At 36.5% G+C, this 26,407-nt stretch overlaps 1 protein-coding gene and 1 pseudogene across 1 annotated transcript; both read right to left on the minus strand.

Annotated features, from left to right (window-relative positions):
• Nucleotides 1–1,129: 1,129 nt before the first annotated feature.
• LOC127865049 (mucin-5AC-like) lies at nt 1,130–12,029 on the minus strand. The gene is made up of 10 exons (XM_052404937.1): nt 11,974–12,029; nt 9,585–9,742; nt 9,037–9,219; nt 7,907–8,022; nt 6,611–6,773; nt 5,935–6,053; nt 4,376–4,556; nt 3,714–3,838; nt 2,524–2,655; nt 1,130–1,321 (listed from the first exon to the last, which is right to left on the minus strand). The coding sequence occupies exons 1-10, from the start codon at nt 12,027–12,029 to the stop codon at nt 1,130–1,132; spliced, it is 1,425 nt and encodes a 474-aa protein (XP_052260897.1).
• A 3,573-nt stretch (nt 12,030–15,602) lies between these two features.
• On the minus strand, nt 15,603–23,847 carry LOC127865061 (uncharacterized; annotated as a pseudogene).
• Between the last annotated feature and the right edge of the window lie 2,560 nt (nt 23,848–26,407).

A 26,407-nucleotide genomic window follows, 5' to 3' on the forward strand; every position in this document is an offset into this window, starting at 1 on the left:
TCATCATCATCATCATCATCATCATCATCATCATCATCATCATCATCATCATCATCATCATCATCATCATCCTCTTCATGATCATAATCATCATCATCATCATCATCATCATCATCATCATCATCATCATCATCATCATCATCATCATCATCATCATCATCATCATCATCATCACCATCATCATCATCATCATCATCATCATCATCATCAACATCATCATCATCATCATCATCATCATCATTTTTATCATTATCATTATCATTATCATCATCATCATCATCATCATCATCATCATCATCATCATCATCATCATCATCCATTTGTTTTTTTTACCATTTTTTGCAGTCAATTTGACAAAACGAGTCGCGACCAACAATTGTTACTATACATTTATCTTAAGAAAGAAGAAAATCTATATTAAAATATCATAAGACATTAATTAATTACCGGCTTAAATGGATTTTAGAAGAGACGCACTGTAAACAAAAAATTCCTTTAAAGTGGATAAGATCGTCCTGATTATCCCGTTCAGACTGCAAAGGCTTAACTGGAACAAACATGCATTAAGCGACGTTTTCCAAGAGGCTTATTCGTGTTTGTTTTTAATGTGATAACACATTTAAATGCGCAACATTTTGTTTGCTCAAAATAATTAATGCTATGAAAACTATCAAAAATCACACATTTTGAAAATATCACAATATCAAGAAGAAGTCACAGATGTGGGTAAGCTATATTTTGTGTGAGCATTATAATCTTGCGTAACATACTGTATGATCATTTGTTGTTATTTTCGTTGATCATCCGCGAATCAAATAGAAATAGAAAAATGATCGAGGCATTTTTGTGTTTCTCTTATCCCAAATCAGAAATCAACGAATTTAAATGTCAACGAGCAATTCATTTTTTTAAACCAAGAAATTTCATTGTTACGAATATAACGATTTTATAGTACCTTATCAAGTGAAGCAACTGTGAAAGTAAGTATTAAGTAGTAAAAAACAAACACGAAATTTCCACTCTGGATCAGCAGACGATTTATTGCTTAAATCTGCCTATCTTACGGAGGAGCCCGGAGAAAGCCGATGTATCTCGATTGCGAAATATCTTGCCGACGAATTAACACTATTCACAATACCTCGTCAAGTAAGGGAACAGTGAACGTTTCGGTAATGGTATTCGCGGGCAATCTGTCGTCATCGCACTGGACGTTTACGAGGAGAGTGATGACGCTGCGTACAACGTCACGCTGGCTTTGACCCAAGATCGCAAATGTCGGCGCCGTGCCGGGAACCAGGTTGAAGAAGCTGTCCATCGGCGCCTGCAGGATAAGTAGAGGTTATTTGTGTGCAGTCCGCGCAGGCAAAACAGGGACGACACTTTCCGCCTAAACTTGACTTTTGCTTAGAAGAGACTTTCTTTAAATGAAAAAATATTATAACAGCGGAAAGTGTCGTCCCTGATTAGTCCATTTTATTTTACGAGTGATAAGATGAATTGAGACTCGTTATGGGAAAACTAGACGTAAAGCATTTGCGTAAATTGTCGTCCCAGATTTGCATGTGCAGGTCGAACAACAGTTTCATTTTTTATGGAATTTGCTCGTTTAAGTGAAGTCTCTTCTAAACAAAAATACGGTCTCGGTTCAAAGTGTCGTACCTGATAAGCCTGTGCGAACTGCATCCGCTAATCTAGTACCACGCTTTACTTACATGAGTTAAGCCCGGTTTTCTGAGCCACTCAATTGTAATTTGCATTTAGGACTGCGCCACTCGTGAATTACTGGTTTATATTTTTGCGAGCATGAGGTGATAAAAAATCGATTATATTAGAAAACTAACAAGTTTATTATTTGTGTTATGCTTTTCAAACGCTTGTTTACACTTAAAAGAGTTTAATCCCTCTATTTTGTTTCACAGGTAGTACATATGTTAAGTATAAATAGAAATAGCTGTTTGTAATACAAGTAAAGTGTGTATCGAAAACAGCTACCCGGGGTAACTGAAATTTAAACAAACGGCTATGGACATGGAAAGACAGGGATGTCCAAACTTTTAACAAAACAGAAAAGGTTTGGAAGTACCGGGTATTACTGAATATTTTAACAAAACGTTAAACAAAACGAAAATAGACGGAAAAGTAACGGCTATTTCCAAAACAAAACTTTGAACAAAACAAAACAAGCCTTAAAACAAAATTGTAAACAACATGGTCCATTGGGCATAGAAGATTAGTACCTGGAATTCCCGAAACAACAATGTAGATTTTTTATTGATCAGTTCTACTAGTTACTATCCTATATCGAGCGAAAGATAACACTTTGGTCGTTAGCGTCATATAAAACTTTAAACAAAACGGAAATAGACGGAGAAGTACCGGGATTTCCCGAAACAGCCCGAAGTTACTTACCTGTATCTAGCAAATGATCACACTTTGGTCATTGGTGTCATATTAAAACTTTAAACAAAACGGTAAAAGACGAAGAAGTACCGGGAATTCCCGAAACAGCCCGAAGTTACTAACCTGTATCAAGCACGTGCTAATACTCTGGTCGTTGGCGTCCGTGACGCTGAACGTGCAAAGTAACGTCGCCGTCTGAAAGCCATCGTTACGTGCCGGCGACAACGTAGCCGGAAGTCCGGAGAAAACGGGTTTCTGAAGCAGTGTGTAAATTAAATGAGGTTTTTTCATAAATCTGGAAACATGATTACCTGCTTGAAGCCATAACGACCACAGAAGACTACTATACAAGTGAAAAATGATGTTCGAAAAATATTCATATCCCCGACATACAGCCAATGCATCAGTATGTAAATTTTGTTTTTCAATATCAAAAGCCTTAGTGATCTTTGATTTCTTCATGTTCAAATCGACAGGCGTATCCCATCTCCATATTGACAGCGAACTAATATATACGACATATCGTATGTAAAAAAACACGCCTGTCCAGTTAATTAACCTCAACATTTTTGGCCACTTCCTTTCTTTAAGAATAACCAACACACTTGTTTGGGATATCTTTAGTCGAAGCGTTATCTATATATCTTGCAGAAATTAACTGAGTTTACATGTTACAGATGTTGCCCGTGTGCCGGGACCTTGAACTAAGATTATCCGAGATCAAACCATTCTTTAGCTCTGCTGCTATTACGAATTTCATCTTACAAGCACTATGACTTTGACATGTGACCTTTTGACCAGAAAGTAAAAGGCGTCGTCTGCTCTTTCCAAGTAGCCAGCATACCAATTCAGATGGTCGTAAGTCAAACGGTCTCTTGATAACGAAGGGAAACGAAAATGCCGATCTACACAGTCTGGTTCAGGAGACGATTTGTTGCATAATCAATCTTACGGAGAATTCCGGAAATAGTCGATGTATCACGATTGTTGAGATCTATCTTACGAAGGTTGACGGAGATAATTGATGCATCACGATTGCGACCGACCGACGTATAGGTTCAAAGAAATATATTCCCACTTTTCAAGCGATGGAATACCAAAACCAAAAAACCAACGGAATGAGTGCTATAATGTATATTGGGAAAAGTTACGCCAATGCAGACATATGTATTGTCAATAGTTTTATACGTTAATCGTTCACCTCGACTTCAGCGAACAGTATTTGCCTAACAATAAACGTTTTGACTTATTCGAAAAACACGTTTTAACAAATACTTAAATCGTTTTAAGATATTGATTTTTACTATGCTTACGTCATCGGCTAAGTTGATGGTCCTTGATGACGTCACAGGGTTGATAGCGTCAGTACACGTGACGGTGATCGTGTAACTCGTAGCAGAGTCGTAATCAAGCGTGGCAATCGTCATGACGTCGAACCCTGTCAAAAAAGCACCTTACCATGATGGCTTAGTCAAAGGTGTCACCGATATTTAAACCATTTAACCATCTTTGAACACTCGCATTAACGAAAATTCCTCCTCCGTCTCCTCATCATCACCATCATCATCATCATTATCATCATCATCATCATCATCATCATCATCATCATCATCATCATCATCATCATCATCATCATCATCATCATCATCATCATCATCATCATCATCACCACCACCACCACCACCACCATCATCATCATCATCATCATAATCATCATCATCATCATCATCATCATCATCATCATCATCATCACCATAACATCATCATCATAAGCAGCAGCAGTATCCTGATCATTATATTCCTACTCTTCATCAACAACACCACTATTACAATCATCATCATCATATAAATGACTGCAAAACTATCACAATAATCATCATCATCATTTAAATTACGTCACTCTACGTGCGTATTACCGTCAACAAACTTACGCAACGACGTCTACACATTCACGAAATGACGTCACCAAACCTACGTTGCGCTCCGGTAGCGGTATCCAACTTAGTGATGCCAAACTTTGCGCTCTCCTGCGCGTTGATGGAACAGGAAATGGCGTCATCCTGGTCGGTGACGGTGAACTGGTGAACAGAAGTTCCCACTGGCGATAGGTCTCCCAGCGGACCGGAAGTACCGGCAAAATTGGTTAGAACGGGGACCTTTAAAGAACATAAACTTTTATTTCAATTTGAAAGTAAAGCAAATACCATTTATTAAGAATCATGTTTTGATTTAGAAAGATACAAAACTTGTGAAATATATCCCATGATATAGATATATAATATCTAAGTCTAAGCCATAACAAAACGGATTAAGAAGCATATATCTATGTCCATAGTGTGTTCGCTCAGTTATATCGATTATTCTTTTATTTTGGGAATTACCGACACAACTTTGGAAAATCGTCAAATATATGAACATGTTTTTTCAATGTTGTCCAAAAAATATCAGGCCATGTTATCTAAAAACAAACGCTTTTCTTCAGTCTGCTGGGTTTTTCACAACGGGAACTAAAATACACAACTTCTATGCCTGGAATCGAACGTCGCCTGTATCTTGCAATCCTCACGCTGCCTCCCCCCACCCCACCCCGATGCCCGCAACGCTTTGGCGATCCACAGTTTGAAATACTTCATATATCTGTCATTGCCTTGACTTAATGCAACCGTCCATAGCTTAGGACGCAGCTTTCCGGATACATCAACGGACCGACATAACGAGCTACTCCGAAACACTGCGTCCATGCGGTCTTCCGATTGCGGTGCTCATGTAGGAGAGAATACCGGTGAATTCGATAAAAGATGAGCCGCGCTGGGGTAAAACGGGGCTTAATGCATGTGCGTTAAGTGTCGTCCCAGATTTATCTGTCTTGTCTGCAGAGGCTGATCAGGGACGATACTTTTCGCTTTAACAGGATTTGTTGATAAAAAAGAGAATTTCTTTTAAGCCTCTATAACGTTCAAAATCAAAGACAATTTCATAAAGTATTTCGTAAAATAAAGTTAACACCTAAGCAATCAGTGTTCCTTATAGCAATAGCCACAATTTCAACGCTAGATGTCATATGATAACATATATTTTTGTAGATAAAAAAATGCTCGTTTTTATATGTTTGTGACACAATTAATTCCATTTTAATTTCCCGCAAATAAAATGAACACTAAAATGGTACCATGTTAGTGTTAATGTGTCGTATGAATACATATCGTTGCGGGAAACTAAAATGGAATTAAATATGCAAAACATTAATAAAAACGAGCATTTTGTGTCTACAAACATCTATTTTACCAGACCACATCTGGCGTTGAAATTTCGGCAATTGCCATTAGGAACACTGATTTTTAATTGTTCAACTTTATTTTACGAAATATTGTACAATATTTTCGTTGATTTTGAGTAGTAATGGGGCTTTAAAAGTAAAATGCCGTACAAGCGGACTGCAGAGGCTAATCTTAGACGACACTGTACGCACTTGCATTAAGCCCCGTTTTCCCAGAGCGCCGCTTAAATGTACACGTACCGCGTCCGAATGTCCACCTTGTAACTGCTGGTGATTTGGTCCGTCCGGTCACTGCACGTGATCGTCATGGATTCTACAGCGGTGACGTCATGATTCAGCGTACTCGCTGACCCCGCCTTCAGCCAAAGTTCGTAGGCTGCAGATAAAACAAATTGCAAACTTTAACTAGTTGACAATAATACTGCAAGAACTAAAAATATAATTTATTGAATAAAAAAAATCAGAGTAATGTAATAAAAACGAAAATTATATGAAAATTATATATAAATATAATAAGAAATAACACATATTTAACAAAAAAATGAAGAAAATATAAATAATTCATTTAACATATTCAAATAAGTGCAAAAGTACATTTTTTAAAAATAAGTTCAAAAAATGAAAACAGTGAAAACATAGTCAGCCTAAATGTTTAAAGAAAATAAAAATAAAACTCACTATATGTCTCAGTATGAACTATTCGAAGAGTTTGTTTATTGTTGGTCAGATGACTCGTTTAGAGAAAATAGAGCGTAATTCTTGTTCATTAAAAAAAATCACATAGCAGCCTGTGCAGTCCGCACAGGCTTTTTAGGGACGACACTTTCAGCCTTAATGGAAAGTTTCGTTTATAGGCATTTCCGAAACGAAACTCCAGTGCAGGCGGGGCGTACTTTTTTAAAGTTTTTTCTTAGATTTGTAAATAATACGAACCTGATCCAACCGTTTTGATTTCAAACTTGGTGTTATCGACTGTGCACGTAATTGGGTTCGTGTCCGTGACGTCAAATGCATAGAGAGACCTAGCCGTTGTCGTGACGTCACTGATCGGGGTCGGGTGAACGGTCAGAAGAGAAACCGGAACAAACACCGGGGCCTAGAGAGTAGAGGTCAATTAATTCAGAAAAATTCACTCATTAAGTAGTTGCATTACATAAACTCAACCAGAAACGATAAACGTTTTATATAATTTTTGAATCACTTTATTTATAGACTTCTTAAACCGCTAACAAAATGCTAAGTAGAAGATGTCTGATACTTAAACATCTTAAGAGCAATTTATTAAATAAATACATTTATATGAGTATTGTCAAGTTGTTTAAGTAAATAATCGTTCACATTTGCCAAAATACTATAATTAGGTATACTTGTACTTATAATATGAAATCTTCAAATTGTATAAGATTTTGAATGTATGGCTTTCAATTAAATCAAAAATATGTGATATATGTTTTCCTGTAGTTTATAGAGAAAAATATGCAATATTATTACTTATTTCGAACAGAAAAAAACTATTAATGAGACAATAAGTGAATTCTTTCATTATCTTTTACGATCAAATGACGGATGTATTATTCCCGCGAAGGTCTTAAGTTTAAACCTCTTAAAATGTTAATAAACTGTTAAAAAGAATTAAATAACAAGACAATAATTTTGTACATCCGCTAGTAATGACATAGAAAATAAATATATTCACTCATTCATGAACATATTTTTTAATTAAATGGGACTAGGGATTTTTCTGAAATAATCACGTAATGACCTAAAAACGATGTCATTTTACAGTAAAAAGTGAACATGAGCGAAAGTTTTCACTTTCATCAAAACAGTAGATTATCATATTTAAATCTCTGAGAATTTTTTCGATGCATTATCCATTAAAAAGCATTAATAATATTAAGCAATAATTGAATTAATATTTCATATATGGTTCACTGATATTCCCCAATAAATAAAAAGAAAAAATAAGGTAAGCTCACACAAAGTTTTACTCTGATAGATCTGGCATGCACCGAATTTAGCACTACTTTTAGAGCAAAATTAGCTTGGACAAAATACCCACATAAGACTAGCTTATTATCGTCGACCAGGATTATAACTGAAATTAATCTTAAATCACAAGTCAACTTGTTTCGACGTCAGCTTTCTTTAACGACACACTGTTCTTTACGTCACGTTGTGTGAGACGTCACGCGATTTCTGACGGGTCACTGATGACGTAACACTTACTGTATTCGTAACGGTGACTGTTATTGTTCCGGTAGCGGTGTCGCCGCAGCGGTCGGTGGCAGTGATAGTCAGTGGATAACTTCCGGCACTCAAGGAGGCGCCGCTGCGAATATCATCTGAAAATTTGAATTGATATATATTGTTAAAGAATAAGGTATGGAGATAACCAGGGTTTTTTCACTAGACAATGTCGTCTAGATTTTTTTATTTATTTGAAAAGCCGTACCTATACATGTACTGTGAAAACTAAGTACTGGAGGACAACGGCATACAACTATGTACATAAAGTAGTTGCTACGCCTGAAGAAGTTAAATACTGTTGAACAAGTTAAGTCATTGTAATGTTCACGTGCTGTCACTGTAAGTAACAAATGCCCCCAAAGAATTATTTTGACCCAAACGTGTGATATTGACCTTTTCTTTCTTGTCCTTTGAGATAGCAGCCAAGTTTTTGAATGCCATAATATAAAGTTCATCAGTGGTTGGCAAAATTATGGATTATAATGCATTGTTGTTGTTGTGTTGTTTTTTTTTCAATCAAAATCAAGTCTGGTAATCGGAGCCATTCCCAATGGAAAAAGGTATATAATTTTCGAAATAGGAGCTAAAAATTCCCAATAGAAGGTTTGCAAAAAGAATTGATCTCAATATTTTGTCCATTTCTCATCCATTTGAGCTCAACCTTAGTATATTTAAAACTGAAATCATTTATGTTCTCAATTTTGAAGCATCTTTTAGCAAAACAATTACAACACTGATTCCCCAATTTAGGCAAAATGACGCAAATTTTCCCCATCCAAAGGGACACGGCCTCATTCCCAAAATGGTAAAGAAAAACACACACTGTCGGTCAACTCTTGAAATCAAGAAAATTCATGTCCCACGTTCTCAAGAAAATTCATGTCCAACGATATCAAGAAAATTCATGTCCCAAGAAATCAAGAAAAATCACGCCCCAAGAAATCAAGAAAAGTCATGTCCCACGAAATCAATAAAATTCATGTCCCACGGAATTAAGAAAATTCATGTCCCACGAATAATAATGAGTTTACAATATTCGAAGACCGGCTCATATCTATCATAGCCTGATCATATATTTCCTTGCTGAAAATAATCGTTTCAAGACGTACATCCCGTGGCAGTCTTAACCACCGAGAAAAGGGAACTTCCGGCAGTCTTCATGACGCTGAAACCGGAAGTAACCGCCACGAGATCGGTTGTGTTCGCATCCGTGACGTCAATGGTGAATATCGGCTGTGACGTCTTAGTGTCGCTGATTGTGACGCTATCGTCCACGATTACTGGATCCTCATCTGAATACGCATAATGAAATAAATGCGAGCTCATAACATAACTATTAACTGATAATACAAATTATTTTCGGTTTTGTTTTTGTTTCATTGGTTTCTTCTTTGTATGTTTTTTCTTCTTTAAGACATACTCAGACTCGCAGCAATCGTATTGATTATATCGATAACGTCAATCACATCAAATCATATGAATCACTCAATAAAACCAAACATAACAACCACAAAAATCACATCAATGGCCAAAAGAACTTTAAAAAAAGGACAAAGTGAGCGACGACCAAACCAAATGTTGATAGACGTACCCTTTTTTCAAACGATGTAAATATGTGAGAATTCGCTGGCGATATACATAGACAACCGCTACTTACGGGCAGTCACAACCGCTCCGGCGGCGTAGGTATTGGCAGTATCCGGCGTCATCGCCCAGGGAACTTCCGTCCCAACGACCGGGGCCGCCAGCACCTGGTTCTGGGTGCTCGAACCCGCTGCGACGCTGGGAGGAATGAGCTCTGCACCGGATGTGTAACTGCGTAACAATAACAAATAGGGGAATTCCACTTCGACCCGATTCCCCACGATTTGTCCCGATTTCCAATATTTTGAGGTCGGGGACGTTCTTAGCTCAATCGGCGAAGGTCCTAACTCATTTGTAGTTAGTCGCGGGCCGATCGTAAGTTATTCCTTCAACTCGTGAGGTCCGGAAAAATCGTGGCCAGATTTTTAACGTGTTTAAAATTTGACCAAGACAGAATTTAATCGCAGTTGACTCGTAACAGCGTCCTAGTGCGTTCTTGGGCGTCGTGATAGATTCGTAGGTAATTCGTGACTCAATCGGGAAATCGGTGATCACGTGATCTGTCTACGAATCAGTTACGACTTTGTCAAGACTCTCAAGAGTTCACCCCGAGTGATTTACGAGCCCGCTAAGATTCTCGCGATTTAGTTACGAAACAGTTACGATTTTGTAAAGAATGATTAAGAATTATTATTTTTCTATCATGTTTTTTGTCGAATAACCCACAGTAAGGAGTATAGATGCGTAGGAATTAAATCACGAATGCGGAGCACGAGTGCTTTGATAACACGAATCTATACTCCTTACTGTCGGTTTTTCGACAACAAGCCATCATATAAAAATATTATTCATATTCTAACACGATTCGGATTGATTTGGTTCAAGCTTTTGGACGTGAAGTATATTTTCCAATACCCTGTCCCTCTTAGTACAAAATTTACTATTTAGTGACGTCATTGAATTGTACAAACATATGACGTCGTTTTCATTCATAAATATTTTGCAAATTACATCACTTTCATTGAGAACAACACTAATAGAAACTAAATGAACACACGTGTATTAATTCTTTTGAAAAGCTGACATGCTATAAATGTTTTCTTAATTACGTTTCTTAAAAAAAACATTCTTTGCAGGCGTGGTCAAGCCACTTATCACTAAATATACAATTTGTTGTTTCATTACATTTATATACATGCTACATTTATTGCATTTCTTTTATAGCGGGATTTAGCACGTGTATTTTACTGCAATGTTTTCTTTATTTATTCGGAACTATTTTCGAAACATAAAGCTCCGCCCACAATTAATTGCAGAATAACCCACACTTGATTTCCTTCTATGTCTATAGAAAACAAGTCGCGTGCGGTGTTAGAATCTATATCAGTAGATATTGGCGCCGAATTAATGGGTGCGTTCGGTGAGGTCCTAGCTTAGTCGTGACCGATCTTCATCGTTCGTAGTACAGTCGCAGAAGATTCTTACACATCGTAGTGAAGTCGCGATCCTATTTGCAAGACTTCAACCGAAATCCACGATTCGTCGTAACTCAATCGTACCAGTGTCGTAACTGAATCGTAGACTGTCACGAGTCTTCCCGATTCAATAAATGTGATAAATCGTAGCGAATCTTGGGCTTGTTTTCGTGGTGGAATAGGGCCAAAAGACAGTCAACTGGTAACACTATTCACTTTTTACCTCGATAGCAGCACTAACATTCGCGGAAGGGCAGACCATCGGATACAATGTTTTCTATGAACCGGAAGTGTATGAAGTAAATAGTGTTCATTTATTCACACACATATGAACTGTTTTATATATCGTATATAAATATAACAATTTTAAATCAAAAACGGCCATGAACATGGAGTGATGTCACACATACCACCCTATGACGTCATCGATTTCAACCTCTACTGTACCCGTCGACAAAGGAGTGTTTAGTCCGACGGCGCCTGAAAATAAGCGAATTTGTACATTTAAAATACAAAATAAAGAACGACAAACTATTAAGTAAATCATGTGGAAGTTCTTTATTTATTGTTATGTTATTGCTGAGAATTTTTCATTTTAAATACATTATTAGGACCGGAAAATTATTGAGAAAATCATGTGAACGTTCTTCGTTCTCTTCTGACAAACACTCAATATACATGTCTGATGTTCAATATTTTGCTGTGCCGTTTATGTTATCAGAATATCGGTGACTAAAATTGTGGCAACTGATTGTTTTAATTTATAACGAACATTTGTTAGGCGTAGGTGTAAAACAGTGTACTTGTTCTATTTGTGAAAAAAAATCAAAGTAAAACAAAATAATCGAAACGCCGAATGTCATTATTCCCTCTTTAATTTCAGTGTAAAGATATGCGGATTTTTTAATAACCTTCCGAGAATTAGCTTGTACTTTTGTGTGGAACTTGTTAAATAAAATCAAGTTAAGTTTGTCTGATCTCCGTTACCTGTAAATGTTTGTTGCGCAATAAGTTCGTAACTTGATGTCGATGTCGGCCGCCATAGATGCATCGTGACGTCCCAAATTGACGTCACAAAGAATTTCCAGTTGTTGAGCGTTCCGCAGCAAGGCGAAAGTGGAAAGAGTTCAGATAAAAAATTATGTGTTAATTTACGTGTTTGTTATCAATAACCGTTTACGTGTTTGTCATCAATGACCGTTTACGTGTTTGGCATCAATGACCGTTTACGTGTATGTTATCAATTACATTGAGTTCACTTTGCATATATAACAATAACGATAAAACGGAGGAAAATATGTCTAAAACGACCTACCGATACCAGTTCCGGTATTGGCAATGTGCGCTCCGGGGTTATATGTCCCGATGTCGCCACATCCTTCTGTGAATGAGAAAACTTAGTGCTTTTAAACCTCGCAGCGCTTTGATAAACAAATAATAAAAGTTGTATCAATAGTTGTTGGAGTACAGAAGTAGTCACTTAGTTACAGGAACAACAGCAACTTAATTTATATCATAAATTAATACTAATGGACGTTTAAGTAAAAATGATGATGACCATCATCATAATAATCATAATCATAATCATCATCATCATCATCATCATCATCATCATCATCATCATCATCATCATCATCATCATCATCATCATCATCATCATCATCATCATCATCATCATCAACATCATCATCATCACAGTTATTTGTTTTTAAATTCAAATAAAAACAATTTACATTGAATACAAGCTATTCCTAATTAAAGAAGCAGTAGTAGTAGTAGTAGTAGTAGTTGTTTTTGATATTTCATGCAAAAGTAGTTCTTTTTGTTGCTGTTGTTGTTGTTCTAAAAGAAAATTTGTTTGCTGATGATGTCGTCGGTGTTTGTCAAGATGATGGAAGTGGCACCGATACAGTTACTATATTAATGTCATTATTAAGGTGGTGTTGTTGATGATAATGATGAAATTTGACGTCACATTATCAATTTATACTTATTACATGCACATAAAATTGTCGTCAGAATGAAAACACTACCGAAAAACCTTCTTCTTTCCAAAACCTGCATGTTTAGGTTCTTTGAACTTGTTTACAAATCCTTTAAGTCCCTCCCCCCTTATAATATTTGTTCCCTTAAAGTCTTATTACTCTATCGAATGTTCCTTTGCTCGTGAAATAATTCCATTTGATGGATACGTTGTTTATTAATTGATAAAAGTTATGTAATTAAAAGTCCTGTATCTTTCTTGGTATAAAGCTCGTTTACTTCTCTACTATATTGCAACGCATGTAGAAAATCAGTTTATAACATTAGACGTCGATGACTTAAAACATTAGACGTAGATGATTTTAAAAAATAAACGTAGATGCGTATTTGCGAAATAAAACGTAACTGTTTACTAATACGTTATTTAATGTTGAACGTTCAAATTATTACAACTTATACAGCGGTGCATTTTAATCATATTAGAATTTAATTAAAATCAATCAATAAGAAAAGCCCACATCACTCTATCATCCATAAACTTGTTAATTTCTCCTTGTTTACGTTTGACGCACGTCTTTAAACCTTTCATTTAAAAATCGCTCATATTTCATAGAATAAAACCTGATTCATTTTCAAATAGATGCTGTATACAAGCAATGTGGAGCCTTCTTACACTCAAAGTGAAAATCAATAACTGCAATAGAAAGTGTATTAATGGTTAAACTTATTATGATAATCTCTGATCCATTCAAAAGAAGTAGCATCAATGCATGTTTATAATTGACACGACCAGACATTAAAATCATCGTAAACATTAAACATAAACAACCATTCATCAATGCTGTGAACAGATGGTTTAAATACGTAGACAGTCATAAATTGTGTTCACCTATTTTAATTACTTATGTGATCAATGAAATAAAATAAAATTGAATTAAATTAAATATGCTTTATACACTCATACATATGGACTGTGCTCCGTGAAAAAGCGGTTTAATGCATGTGCGTAAAGTGCCGTCCCAGATTAGCCTGTGCTGTTCGCATAGGCTTATCATTGACGACACTTTCCGCAAAATTTTGACTTTTGCTAATAAGAGACTTTCTTGAAACGAAAATATCATGAAAGCGAAATGTCGTCCCTGATTAGCCTATGCGGACTGCACAGGTTGTTCTGGGACAACACTTTACGCACATGCATTGATCTCCGTATTCACAGAGCACGGCTCATCAAACCGAACGTGTCACAGTTTTGTTTGTTTGTTTGTTGTTAGATTTTTCACTGATTTCTCTGTTTTCCACGATATGCATTCACGTCAAGGCGCTCACTTTACCAACTCTCACTTACCTTGGTTTGTTGGTTAAGCAGTTCTAACTGAACATATTTTGGCCAGAAGCAACGGCCTTGGCGTTTAAAGATCGCTGTGTCGCAAAGGATATTGTGTCCGCCTAGCGATCGGGAGGTCACGGGTTTGACCCCCACTGTTTGAGCGTTGTTAAGTTCTCACCCATAGACAGCAAGTACTGGCTAGGCCCAGGCAACGGACTCAAGAGCGTTTCATATAAGCCTAAGACTTTCTATGCGATCGAGCTAAAAACATGGTTTTAAACTAATAGCTGCCTTATTTCAATGAGAGGTATGGGGAGGATGGCCGTAGAAAGGTTTGAATAAACAGCCCGCGCAATAGTAATGTGACCTGAGACCGGAACCGACTCGCGACTCTCATATTTGGTGCCAAGCACTCTACAAACTGCGCTAACCCGTCTTAGTAGGGACGAAACTTTCTCCCGGGGGTTGGTTCTCGGGAAATTCTTCCCATACCTCCAAATCAAGTAGGACATCAGTGCAGTTAGAACTGGTAAACCAGCTTACCAAGGGAAATTAGTCGCGTATGTTTTTCTTCCTGTCTGTGTTCGTCCGTCCGTACGATATGTAGCAAGTAGGGTACAATAATCATGTTACAATAATTCAATGTTCGAAGGGCAGGGGGCATAATTTTCGAACAAGTTTTAACGAAGCCTGATGCAGAATTGCACATGCGCATTTTTTTCATATAAGGTAAAATGCATGCATGTATTATTGGTGTACCTTAAATAGTGTAGGAGTTATAATCGGCAATCGGCAAATTGTTTGTCTACGGACACACAGACGGCAAGACAGACAGACAGGAAGACGGATGGGCAAGGACAGGAAGTAAAACAGACATAAACACACACGAATATTGCGAATCCAGCATACCCTTATACGTTGTCTTGACTAAATCGATGGTTTTAATTAAATGTATAAGTATCCATCATTAGGCTGCAGCTTTGAACATTTTGAAATAGTTTACACAACTAAAGATAGACTTCAGGCGATCATAACATGCAACGTAGACGCTGTTTCGTGCGATTTGGAATAAAAACAAGAACACGCTTTTGTACCAATTCAGTTTTGTTTATTTTATATAAATATTAGATTGTGTTATTTTTATTTTAAACGTAAATAAAATATGAATTCATCGCAACAACATTTTGTATTACATATAACATATTCAAACATATTTACATGTTATTTTATGTTACATATATACAAATATATTTACATATACAACATATTAAATTATATATTCAAATATTAACATATTTAGCAACCATTAATAATAATAACAAAGGCACAACTTTGAACATTATGCGATAAAAAGAATAATAAGAGCAGCGTTTTGGGAAAACTGGGTTTAATGCATGTTATAATGCAAATCAGGGGCGACAGTCTCCGCTGTTATGGTATTTTTCGTTTAAAGAAAGTCTCTTCTTAGCGAGAATCCAGTTTGGGCGGAACATGTCGTCCCTGATAAGCCTGTGACTTATTAGATCTACCATAATTAACAAGCGTTGAAGCGAACACTTGTAAATATCGCTTGTCATTGATGTATGATATTAAATCGTTACGTATAACACACGAACTGTTTTATCAATACTTGTCATACATTCAAAAATGTGTGAATAGCATAACTTATACATCGATACCGCATTATTCGCATTTGTTCACACCAAAAATCTACGCTTAACAATTAAAACATTCACAGAAGACACACATGATGATTTTGGTACAACATAAGTCGAATGAACAATATTACATTTAATACGGAAGCACACTGGCTATTTTCTCCCATAAAATCTAAACACATGTGTAATTGTATAAATTCCTCCAGACCTCGACGTCAATAGATAGAACATTCGAATCAACGAAACGTATTTGTAACATCGTCACAACTAACGCATGCGTTTGTTCATTTCGTTGTCACAGACGAACAATTGATGCTTAGTCCATAGGGTATGCGAGCTTTTTCCGGATGCGACATCTGGATGCAAGCGCATTTTTTCGACGAGAGCCGGAAACCGCGAAATGTGATCACGAGATTACATGACGCTGCATCAATCCAGGCGGTCACTAGTTCTTTTATTGTCGGGACGTCGCCCGTTCCATACGCCGACCTTACGCGCTTCCGTCATTATAAACTCCTCGACGTCAATGCCGTAAAAAACTTCGATCTTGTCGAGGCTCATGCGCGAGGCGCCGTTGCTAGGCATGGTCTTCTTTGTTACGGCCGCTGAGTGCCGCAGCGTCCAGTGGGCCTCCGAGGTAGTCCCGGGTGGCCAGCTCTAGGTTGCATTCCGGGAGAGCTGAAATGAAGACACAAACTCTTTGCTTACAAAATATACGTTATTTTATTAAGTCACTTTATACACCTTGCGAAATTTTTATTACTAAATTAAGTCTATTTGATCGGTTAGCTATTGCATGCTTCGGTGGGTTGTGTCTCATGAGTTGGTTGTGCGACAGTCCCGCTGTCACAATCATATACTAATATATTTATTATATACATGTACCTAATTATGGCCAAATGCAACGTAACAAGCCATCAATCAAACAAAGTATTAATAACTCGATACAAAAAGGAGAATGTTGTAGAAAAAGCGAAAACACAGTTTTTCGATAGTTCAAACCAATGAATACGGAAAATGATTTATAATCGTCAAACAAACGGGAAACCTGTCTATTTTTTCTATACTTTATTTGCACCAATGTTTGAATGTGATTACATGTTGATAAATAATTTATGCCAACACGTATCTATGGATATGGGCCGTGCTCTGTGAAAAAGGGCTTAAATGCATATGCGTAAAGTGTCGTCTCAAATTAGCCTTTGCAGTCCGCACAGGCTAATCAGGGACGACACTTTCCGCTTTTATGACATTTTTTTGTTTTACAAAAGTCTCTTCTTAGCAAAAATCAAGTTTTAACGGAAGTTTCTCCCCTGGTTAGCCTGCGCGGACTGCCCAGGCTAATCTGGGACCCACATGCATAATCCCCATTTTCGCAGAGCGCGGCTCATATATAATTAACACCACAGCGTACCTGTGGATATGTTATTAACACAACTATGTTCTATAGATATGTTGCCAACATGTACATATAGATATGCAAATAAGGACAACACCTAAATATGTGTATACGTAATTATTTCCAGCACGTACCTCGGATGTGATTCAGCAGATGAAAGGTCGGAATGACAGACTGCGGGTCCAACATGTGCAATTTGACGAACAGTGTGTTCATCGCCATGTTGTATTCCTCCTCTGTCACATGACCGCGGACTATTTTCTGCACCCATCCCATCGTCCAAGAGGGCTCCGTCATGCGCTCAATTATACGCTCCGCCCACTCCGGCCTGAAAGTAGTCCATCGTTTTTTTATAAATTCCCACATGGTCGACAAAACGACAAACATTCGAGGCATATTTCTTGCTATTCCAACATATGAAATCCACGAAATTTCGTGTCCATTAAAAAGTTGTAGTTTGTTTAACCACGAAATTTCTTGCCAACGAATTTAAATAATTAAACATTCTTTAAAAAGACAGAGAACAAGCTTACCCATCATCGTCAATGAAGTCTTGCAAACTGATGTTCGTTCGTGCGTCTCTCACTACGGACGGGTACAGAGCGCAGTACATGGAGAACACTGGAGAAAACAACACATAACAAGTCCGGTCGGACTTTCGAGGTTTCGACAGTAGTAATATTACGGCGTTCAGCTCACTCTTTTCCTCGATTACCTGGTTTTCCAATGCTAAAATACTTAGTGATGCCAGTAAGGCTCGATTGGTCATTGTCGGCTCGGGCATTACTTACATGTTCCCCGGGTATTCTTAAGTATACTTACATGAACCGCGGGTACGGTAAATATACTAAAAGGTTCCCCGGAAAATTAACGCAAAATCGGTCGTTCAGGGCTATTTTGTTGTACTTAATTATATTCACATTGTTGTCAATTTTCTGTTAAATGGCCTCTTTATAACCGAAACTCATACTCAAAAAGCATGTTGATGCAGTTTTTTTAAAAGAGAAGTTTGTTTAAGATAATTGATAGCGTGTTTTACGACATCGGATTTCGGGCGGGAATACAACTCGGGTACAGTCTATTATCGACCGGGTACGATTGAGTATATTTACCGTACCCGGTGTATATGTAAGTATACTTATGAGTACCCGGGTTTCATGCAAGTAGTACCCGCGCCCACAATGACCAATCTAGCGCCAGTAAGCGATAACTACCCTGCGTGAATCAGAGGCAGGAGCAGAACATAGAAAGGTAATCGACCACATAACTATTTATTGTGTATATTAAAATTAAATCGGTTTATCGTTCTCCTGTGTTTTTTGCGAATTACACAAGCTATAATATAGAAAACTTAATAAATATTCAATGATCAAATCAGTGCAAAATAAAGTTAAATATTATAGTTATGTTTTACTTTTTAATTTAATTTTTCTTTAGACTCAAAATGAAATTGAGGGTCAACGATATCCGGCCTAAGGTGTGTGAATGACGTCATTTGTAAGTGCTTGGTCACTTCTTATATTTATATGCAGATACTTCTTTGTTAATTACCAATGGCATAAAGCAATATTTACCCAATTTCTTCCAATGTACGCTAGTATACAGTTCAGTCAGCACACTTTCCAAGTTATTCTTTTCGATCATACAGTAAAACTTGTACGGATCCTCTCCTTTTAAAATGGCCTCGCAAATGACTGCAACCGCCAGGCTGTGAATCGGAAATCCCCGTAAATCTTCGTCGGTTATTCGGGGATCTTTCGTCACTTCCGGAAAAAATACTTTGTGAACACTTGGGTGTAGTTTTATGTTCAGCAACAGATCACGTGACTCTTGCGTTACTAAATCGACGCCATTTTTAAATGGCGTCAATTAATGCAAAACGTCTAAAGTCAATCCATTATGTTTTGGTTTACTTGGTCCGGAAAATAGTTTGAAACCTTTATATTCATTTCTCTTAATAACTGAACGTTTTACTGTCGTAAAAGAGGACACTCTTTGTACTTCAACATTCAACATTTGTGCTTTTCTCCACTTTGGAGTTACTTGCTTTTGACACGTTTGTAACCTCAGACAATGAAGTTACTCGCAAATAAGTAGTCTTTAATTTCGTGTTTTTGAATGTCGTTGCATTATATCTTGAGAAAATTGTAGATGTCTGAAAGATAAGGAACGCTTATAGTAGTATTCCAACAATGTATTTGAAGAATGCGGATAAATATAATTTTATTCAATTTAAGTGAACACAGCAAAATATAGTAATAGAGTAAATTGTCCATGACATTGCGCTTTGAAAACAATTAGTTTACAAAAATATTTAGTTTTATTATATTATCATTGGCAATATAACACTAAATAATTAACAATATATGCTATTAATATACCGTGCTGCTATTTCAAACATGTTGACATTATTTTTAATTTTCAAAGAGGCGTGCCTGACCCATGTGATATAATAAATGTGGGTCATATAGAATCAGTCGACATATGTCGCCTTCGTAAATCATGTTACGACGATATTAAACTAACCTCTGTCGCAGTTATAGTACAATTGTTATTGCTATATATCCATAGTTGTGGCAAAGCTATATGCATTCTATTGTTAATTCGTTATTGTTTTTCATATTGCACTCGTAGTTCCGACATTCGCGCCGGAGGGTCTTATCATCAAATGCGTTAAGATAGCAGATATGCCCTTCTTCAAAGGGTGAACGTTGTTTGATATTGTCCGCAACATATAAAACCATTCTAAGAATTTGTGGAATGTGTCTAATTGTAAATAGTTTTATTGCATTGTTGAGTGCCGGCATGAAAATATCTGACATGGCTGTTCATTCATTTAATGAAACTTTTCACAGATTGTGGCATGATTTTATGGTTGTCATTAAATGCTGCTTTTCTTAATAAATAGCTTAAGTACAAACAAGAATAAAATTAAAGAAAGAACAAAGGTAACCCACAACTGGGCTCAAACCATTGACCCTTGGTGTAAAAGTCTAGCGCTTTAACCACTCGGCCATCCTTCCTAACATAGTCTTTGACGTAGTAAATACTACATACTAGTATAAGCAATCCTTGTTATATCACAATATCTAACGATATCAACAGAACTCTCCAAATTATTCAATCGTTTCGCATTTGTAACGCTTGATAATTTTCAGTTTTTTTTTCATCGTCAAGAGATGCATATAAAGGATTTTTCAGATCACGGTAAATGTCAGTATTACTGTTTCCTCGCAAATATTATGACTACAACAAAAAAATGCAAATCTTATACATATTTTTTTTTAGTTTGTCAATTTACCAAAACGTGAAAAGGTCAATTTACAATAAATACATGCTCAATTTTTCAGACAGGAGATTAATGCATCTTTTTTTATTTTAATTACTTTCATGCATTACTTCATTGTTTGTTTCAAATAGATAAACGTATAGTTTTTTTATTTATGTATTTAATTTATAATTCATTAATCGCTTAATATTTTAAGAAAAGTACCTACGATCGCATAAATCCGAACTGTTTTTATTCCGCCCACAGCATTCAATTCTCAATATTGACCAAAGGTATCTATATATTGATTTTAAAATCCAAATTTCAACTATAAAAATCGCAATACATACACGACAGCCATGATTTTGACTGCCTTTAAGTATTTCATCGAGGTTAAATTTCAATATCACGCCATACATATCGTACTTATTCTATTCATATCTTAATTGGTATTTCCATCGTAATTCTATCACATTTTGTCCATATTGTAGAACATTGTCCTATTATACCGAGCAAGTCCACCTTTCGTATGATAACAAACGCCTGTTGAGCAAAAGAGAGCGTGAAAATTTGAAACACACGCCCGGTTGAATGGAATCTAAAACTTAAAAAGTCAGTTTTAAGTGATCACCGAAATTGGAACAAACTTGTCCCATTATTATATTGTGTTGCACTACGCCACACTTATGTTATACGTGTACTGTAAACTCGTTTATATTGGTAGGCGTGAAATTTAGCATTTTTCATGGACATGTAAAATCGTTTATTTTTGTTATGTGTGCTGTTTGTTCGGAGAAAAAAAAACATGAGGGAATCGCGTCGTTCATTTCCTATTTATTTTTAATAAATGCGTGGATGATCGGTCAACCCTCGGAACCAACGAAAATTAATACTTTACGAATACTAATGATTTTACGATATTTCATTGTTTTCTGAAAAGTGCAAAATGGCGACAGCATCAAAGTTGTGTGACTAATGCGTGACATTTCGATGTAAATACTATGACAGGACTGCCTAACGGAATAGGCGTAATTACGGAGCTGAAACATGCAGGCGTGTTCTCATAGTAGGTCAATTTACATAAGAAAGACCTATGTACAGAAAAAATACTATATACGTATATACTCGTGCTAGGACCATTGCGTTAACCAGCTCAAACAGGAAAGATAGTGTACGATCTATATACACACAGTATATTATCAGACAGTAAATATATTACACTCTCTGTGAAAACTGGGTTAAATGCAATTGCGTTAAGTTAGCCGCACATGCTAATCAGGGGCGACACATTCCGTCTTAACTGAATTTTCTCTTACAAGACACTTCCTTTACAAGAAAAATACTGTAAATGCATGAAGTGTCGTTCTGGATTAGCCTGTGAAGTCCTACCTGGTCAATATTGGACGCGATTTTACGCATATGCATTAAGCCCCGTTTTCCCAATGCGCGATTTGTATGTTAGATTTATACTCGCTGTATGGTATCAGACAGTACATATAATTAGTTGCCTCAAACTAAACATGCGCAGGTGACATACGAACCAAATAGTCGAAATTAACTACTAATAAACATAATTATAATAATTATTATTATTATAATTTATTTAAAATAATTATTATTAACATTTCAATTATTATTATTATTTTATCATCATTATCATCATTATCATAATCATCATCATCATCATAATAATAATCATCATCGTCATCATCATCATCATCATCATCATCATCATCATCATCATCATCATCATCATCATCATCATCATCATCGTCATCGTCAGCAGCAGCATCAACATCATCATCATCATCGTCGTCGTCGTCGTCGTCATCATCATCATCATCATCATCATCATCATCATCATCATCATCATCATCATCATCATAGTTATTTAATTTTTATTATTGTTAACAGAAACAATCTTACCTCACCATTACGAAATCCAAATCTGTTACAGCATGGGCAAAAATGCAAAACATAAAATCTGGAAAGTTGCGTATGAAATAAATGAAACAGCTGGTTTCAGTATCGCTTTACTATGGTAAAATAATCACGTATTTATCAGTGCATCAACTGTTCTGTAACTGTATCGCGTCGAAATGGTATTCTTTGTTAAATATTGATAGTTGTCAGAATTTTTTAGTTAAAATACTTGTATGCATCTCGGAAAACAAATTATTTTCTCAACACCGAACTCTCAAGCATATTAGGGGACCAAGAGATTTATGAGAAAATCATAGACGTGACTCGATGTTTTCACAGTTTAATTCAGACAGTGCAAACTTTCTTATTAATCCAATCGATTGTTTGACTTTTGATTTCTTTGATGTGTGTTGCATTAATAATAATAATAATAATAATAATAATAATAATAATAATAATAACAGTTGTAATAAAAATGATGATAATAATAATAATAACAATAATAATAATCAAAATATTTGATAATAATAATAATAATAATAATAATAATATTATTATTATTATTATTATTATTATTATTATTATTATTATTATTATAAATAATGATAATAATAATAATTATAATAATAATAATAATAAAATAAAATAATAATTCGACACGGAAATGTCTCATCAAAGTATCTATCTATTTAATTCAACTATGTCAAATAATAAACTATAAATATAGTACTTGCTAAGACATTTTTTACACACATTGATTCACTATTTCAAACTTCAATGTTCTACTTTATTTACATAATTTTATACGAATTGGCTTTTAATACAAGTCATTGCAATCGTCACCGAAATCGTGATTGTAATTACAATCTTCGTGCCACGCCATTCTTTCGTGACCAACGTTATGTTCTTCACACATCGCATCGTCATTGTTGACGTCATCAGCGACGTCTTCATTGTCGACGTCACTCTCAACGTCATTATTGAAGTCGTCCGCGACGCCACTCTCGACGTCCGTAACGACATTACAAGTGCCGTCACGCTCTACGACTGCGTTGACGCCATCCACGACGTAACGTCCGACGCCCACATCTTCATACCCAGTGACGTCATTAGTGACGTCACAATCAACGACACCGGCCGTGGTTGAGTCAACGAAGTCAGCAGCGTTAGCGCATGTAGCTCCGATTATTCGCTTACGCTGCTTTCGTTTGTCTACCACAGAATAAAGCTGACCAAACGAAGCGGTCGTGGATTCCATGACGTCGCCGCCGTTTTCCGACGAGATTATCTGCGACGCAACCATTCCTGAGCTACTCGGCGTCGGCGTCAAAGTATCGGTGACGTCAGCGTAGTCGTTCAACGAATTACGCAACTTGGAATAGTCGTCGTTTAGCGGTTTCTCCGTTTTTCCGCTGATTACGTCGATGGATAACTTCGCGTAAGCTCTCGCCAGATCGTACGGATTTATTGGCGTTGACGATAACAAGCTGATGGATCGTCGATGAAGCGACCGAGATTTCTCGACCTCTTTTATCGCGTACTTCGTTTGCGCCGCTTTGGCTAACCTATGTCGTACGAGAAACACGATAAGACAAACGCAGACGACAACAGCGACAACGCATGGTACGGTAATTTCAATAACCAAAATCAACGAATTATCGTTGTCGTCATTCTCCTTCGCTTGGGCAGTTGTCGATGGGAAAGTCGGCGGCGACGTGGGAAACTCGTGGAAAACACGTAACGTCAAAGGGACGCTGGCGTTCCTCTTCCGCTCGGACGATTCTGTTGCCTGAAATGCACAAGTAAATAAATTAGAGCAAAATCACTTTAGATATATTACTACTGCTACATCAACTACTGGTATACTGCCTCGATTGCTAATGATGCTAATGATGCTTATTATAATGATGATGATGATGATGATGATGATAATGATGATGATGATGTTGGCGATGATGATGAGGAGGAGGAGTCGGAGTCGGAGGAGTCGGACTCGGTGGAGGAGGAGGAGGAGGAGGATATACAGGATAATGGAGACTATAGTTGCGGAATATATATGGGCGCAGAATAAATAAAAATAGCTTCAACTCAATTAAGACACCACTAATTCCTTTGAAGTTTTAACATCTGAATTACCAAGATTATCTTAATTTTATATTGCAATAAAGTTTGCATTGATGACGTTATAAGACAAAGTACATAATTGAGCCGCGCTCTGGGAAAACGGGGTTTAAGGACTGCGCAGTCCGCACAGGCTATTTAAGGGCGACTCGGCTCTTATGGGATTATCGTTTAAAGATATTCTCTTCTAAACTAAAATCCAGTCTAGGTGACAAGTGTCATCCCTGATTAGCCCGTGCGGACTGCGACACTTGGCGCATATTGCTCACATGAAACACCAATATCGCAAGTCAGATGATCACAATAAATGTTGTGTACCAGTAATTGATAATTTTAATATTATTCTATATCAAATAAATTCATCCAATGGGCATTCTTCATATGTACTACGTGACCGTCCAATATATTCCGGTATTGGATCCAATAAGTCTGTATTTGTTCAATATTGGACAGTTGAGAAGTAGTGCACTATGCAGTTGTTTTATAATATAGTAAAAGATTTCCTACACAAATTCAATGTAAATGCAATAACTTTAACGAAAAATAAAGTCAAACTTTTGCGCATAGAGACCCTCATAACCATACCTTTTCTCGAAGAGCATTAGCATTCCAAGCCGAATTGATTTAAGCAATAAAAAAGATAGGTCACGCGACATGTAAGAAAGAACTCGCCACGAATCAAAAGTCACTGTTTTACGGCCATCTATTTACCGGCTTCTATCCAGTTCATGAGGGTTTCCCGCCATCTGTCAAAGTCTTATGTAGTCTCCAATCTTCAGATAAAAGAGTGAATTTCTAGTAAACAACAATGTTTTCCCTGCCACATGCACACAGAAATATACTAAAATAAAGTCATGGCAAGTGACCCTACAGAGAACCGTGTCTTCAAATTAATGATGTTCATGTTTTTAGAGAGTATAGCATTGCACTCCAAAAAGATTTAGTATATTGTAACCTTTATAACGATAAAAGCCGTTACCCAGAAAAAGTCATTCTATACATAAATGGTGACGTCACTACGTTATTGTCAGTAAGACCGGTGTGACACAATGAGAAAAAGTATCCGAATGTACAATAATCGATTGAAACAGGCGCTTTTATTGAAAACAGGTTACAATACACTAAATAAATTCTTCATGAAGGGCTGTACTCTCAATAAAATTAAAAGTACATCAAAGGAAGATATGCTGTTATGGTTTAAACATGTGTTGCTGTGTTCTTTCGCATAATAACTTTTCTTCTTACTAGGTAAGGCATTGGTGTGCACTAATCAATCAATGTCATGTTTAAGATTCGAGACTACAAGGGGAAACAACACGGTTTGGCGGATACCTCTTTTCTGGAGAGTAGGGGATAAAAAAAGGCTGAGAAAACAGTCCATTTTGATTTGTGGTAAGTTCTTTCTTGGTTTGTACATGACATACCTTTTTTTATTCTTTATTTCAATTCAGCTAAGAATGCTCTTTCAGAAAAGGTAAGGTTATGGGGGGTAAGGTTATGGGGGTCTGTATGCGCAAAATGTTGACTTTATTTTGGCTTAAAGTGGTTGCTTTTACATTGAATTATATAAGGAAACTATTTGGTGTATTGTGACCAAATAGCATACTAGATGCAATAAAAGCGTCTGTTTACTGGGATACGTTTTGTTTATATGTTGTCATGAATATATGGAAGTGTATTTAGGTAAATATTACATCATTCGTGGTGAATATTTACATTATGACTGATGCTTATTCTAATAT

Source organism: Dreissena polymorpha, chromosome 1 (genome assembly GCF_020536995.1).
Source record: "Dreissena polymorpha isolate Duluth1 chromosome 1, UMN_Dpol_1.0, whole genome shotgun sequence".
In the NCBI taxonomy this organism is placed as follows: domain Eukaryota; kingdom Metazoa; phylum Mollusca; class Bivalvia; order Myida; family Dreissenidae; genus Dreissena; species Dreissena polymorpha.

Bases quoted from the DNA above. Each gene is read 5' to 3' on its own strand.
- LOC127865049 (XM_052404937.1), bottom strand. From the start codon at position 12,029: ATGGCGGCCGACATCGACATCAAGTTACGAACTTATTGCGCAACAAAC. The intron at 9,743-11,973 runs GTAACGGAGATC...ATTGTTACGCAG, and splicing joins TGCGCAACAAACATTTACAG to TTACACATCCGGTGCAGAGC. The intron at 6,774-7,906 runs GTAAGTGTTACG...TCTACTCTCTAG, and splicing joins CAGTCACCGTTACGAATACA to GCCCCGGTGTTTGTTCCGGT.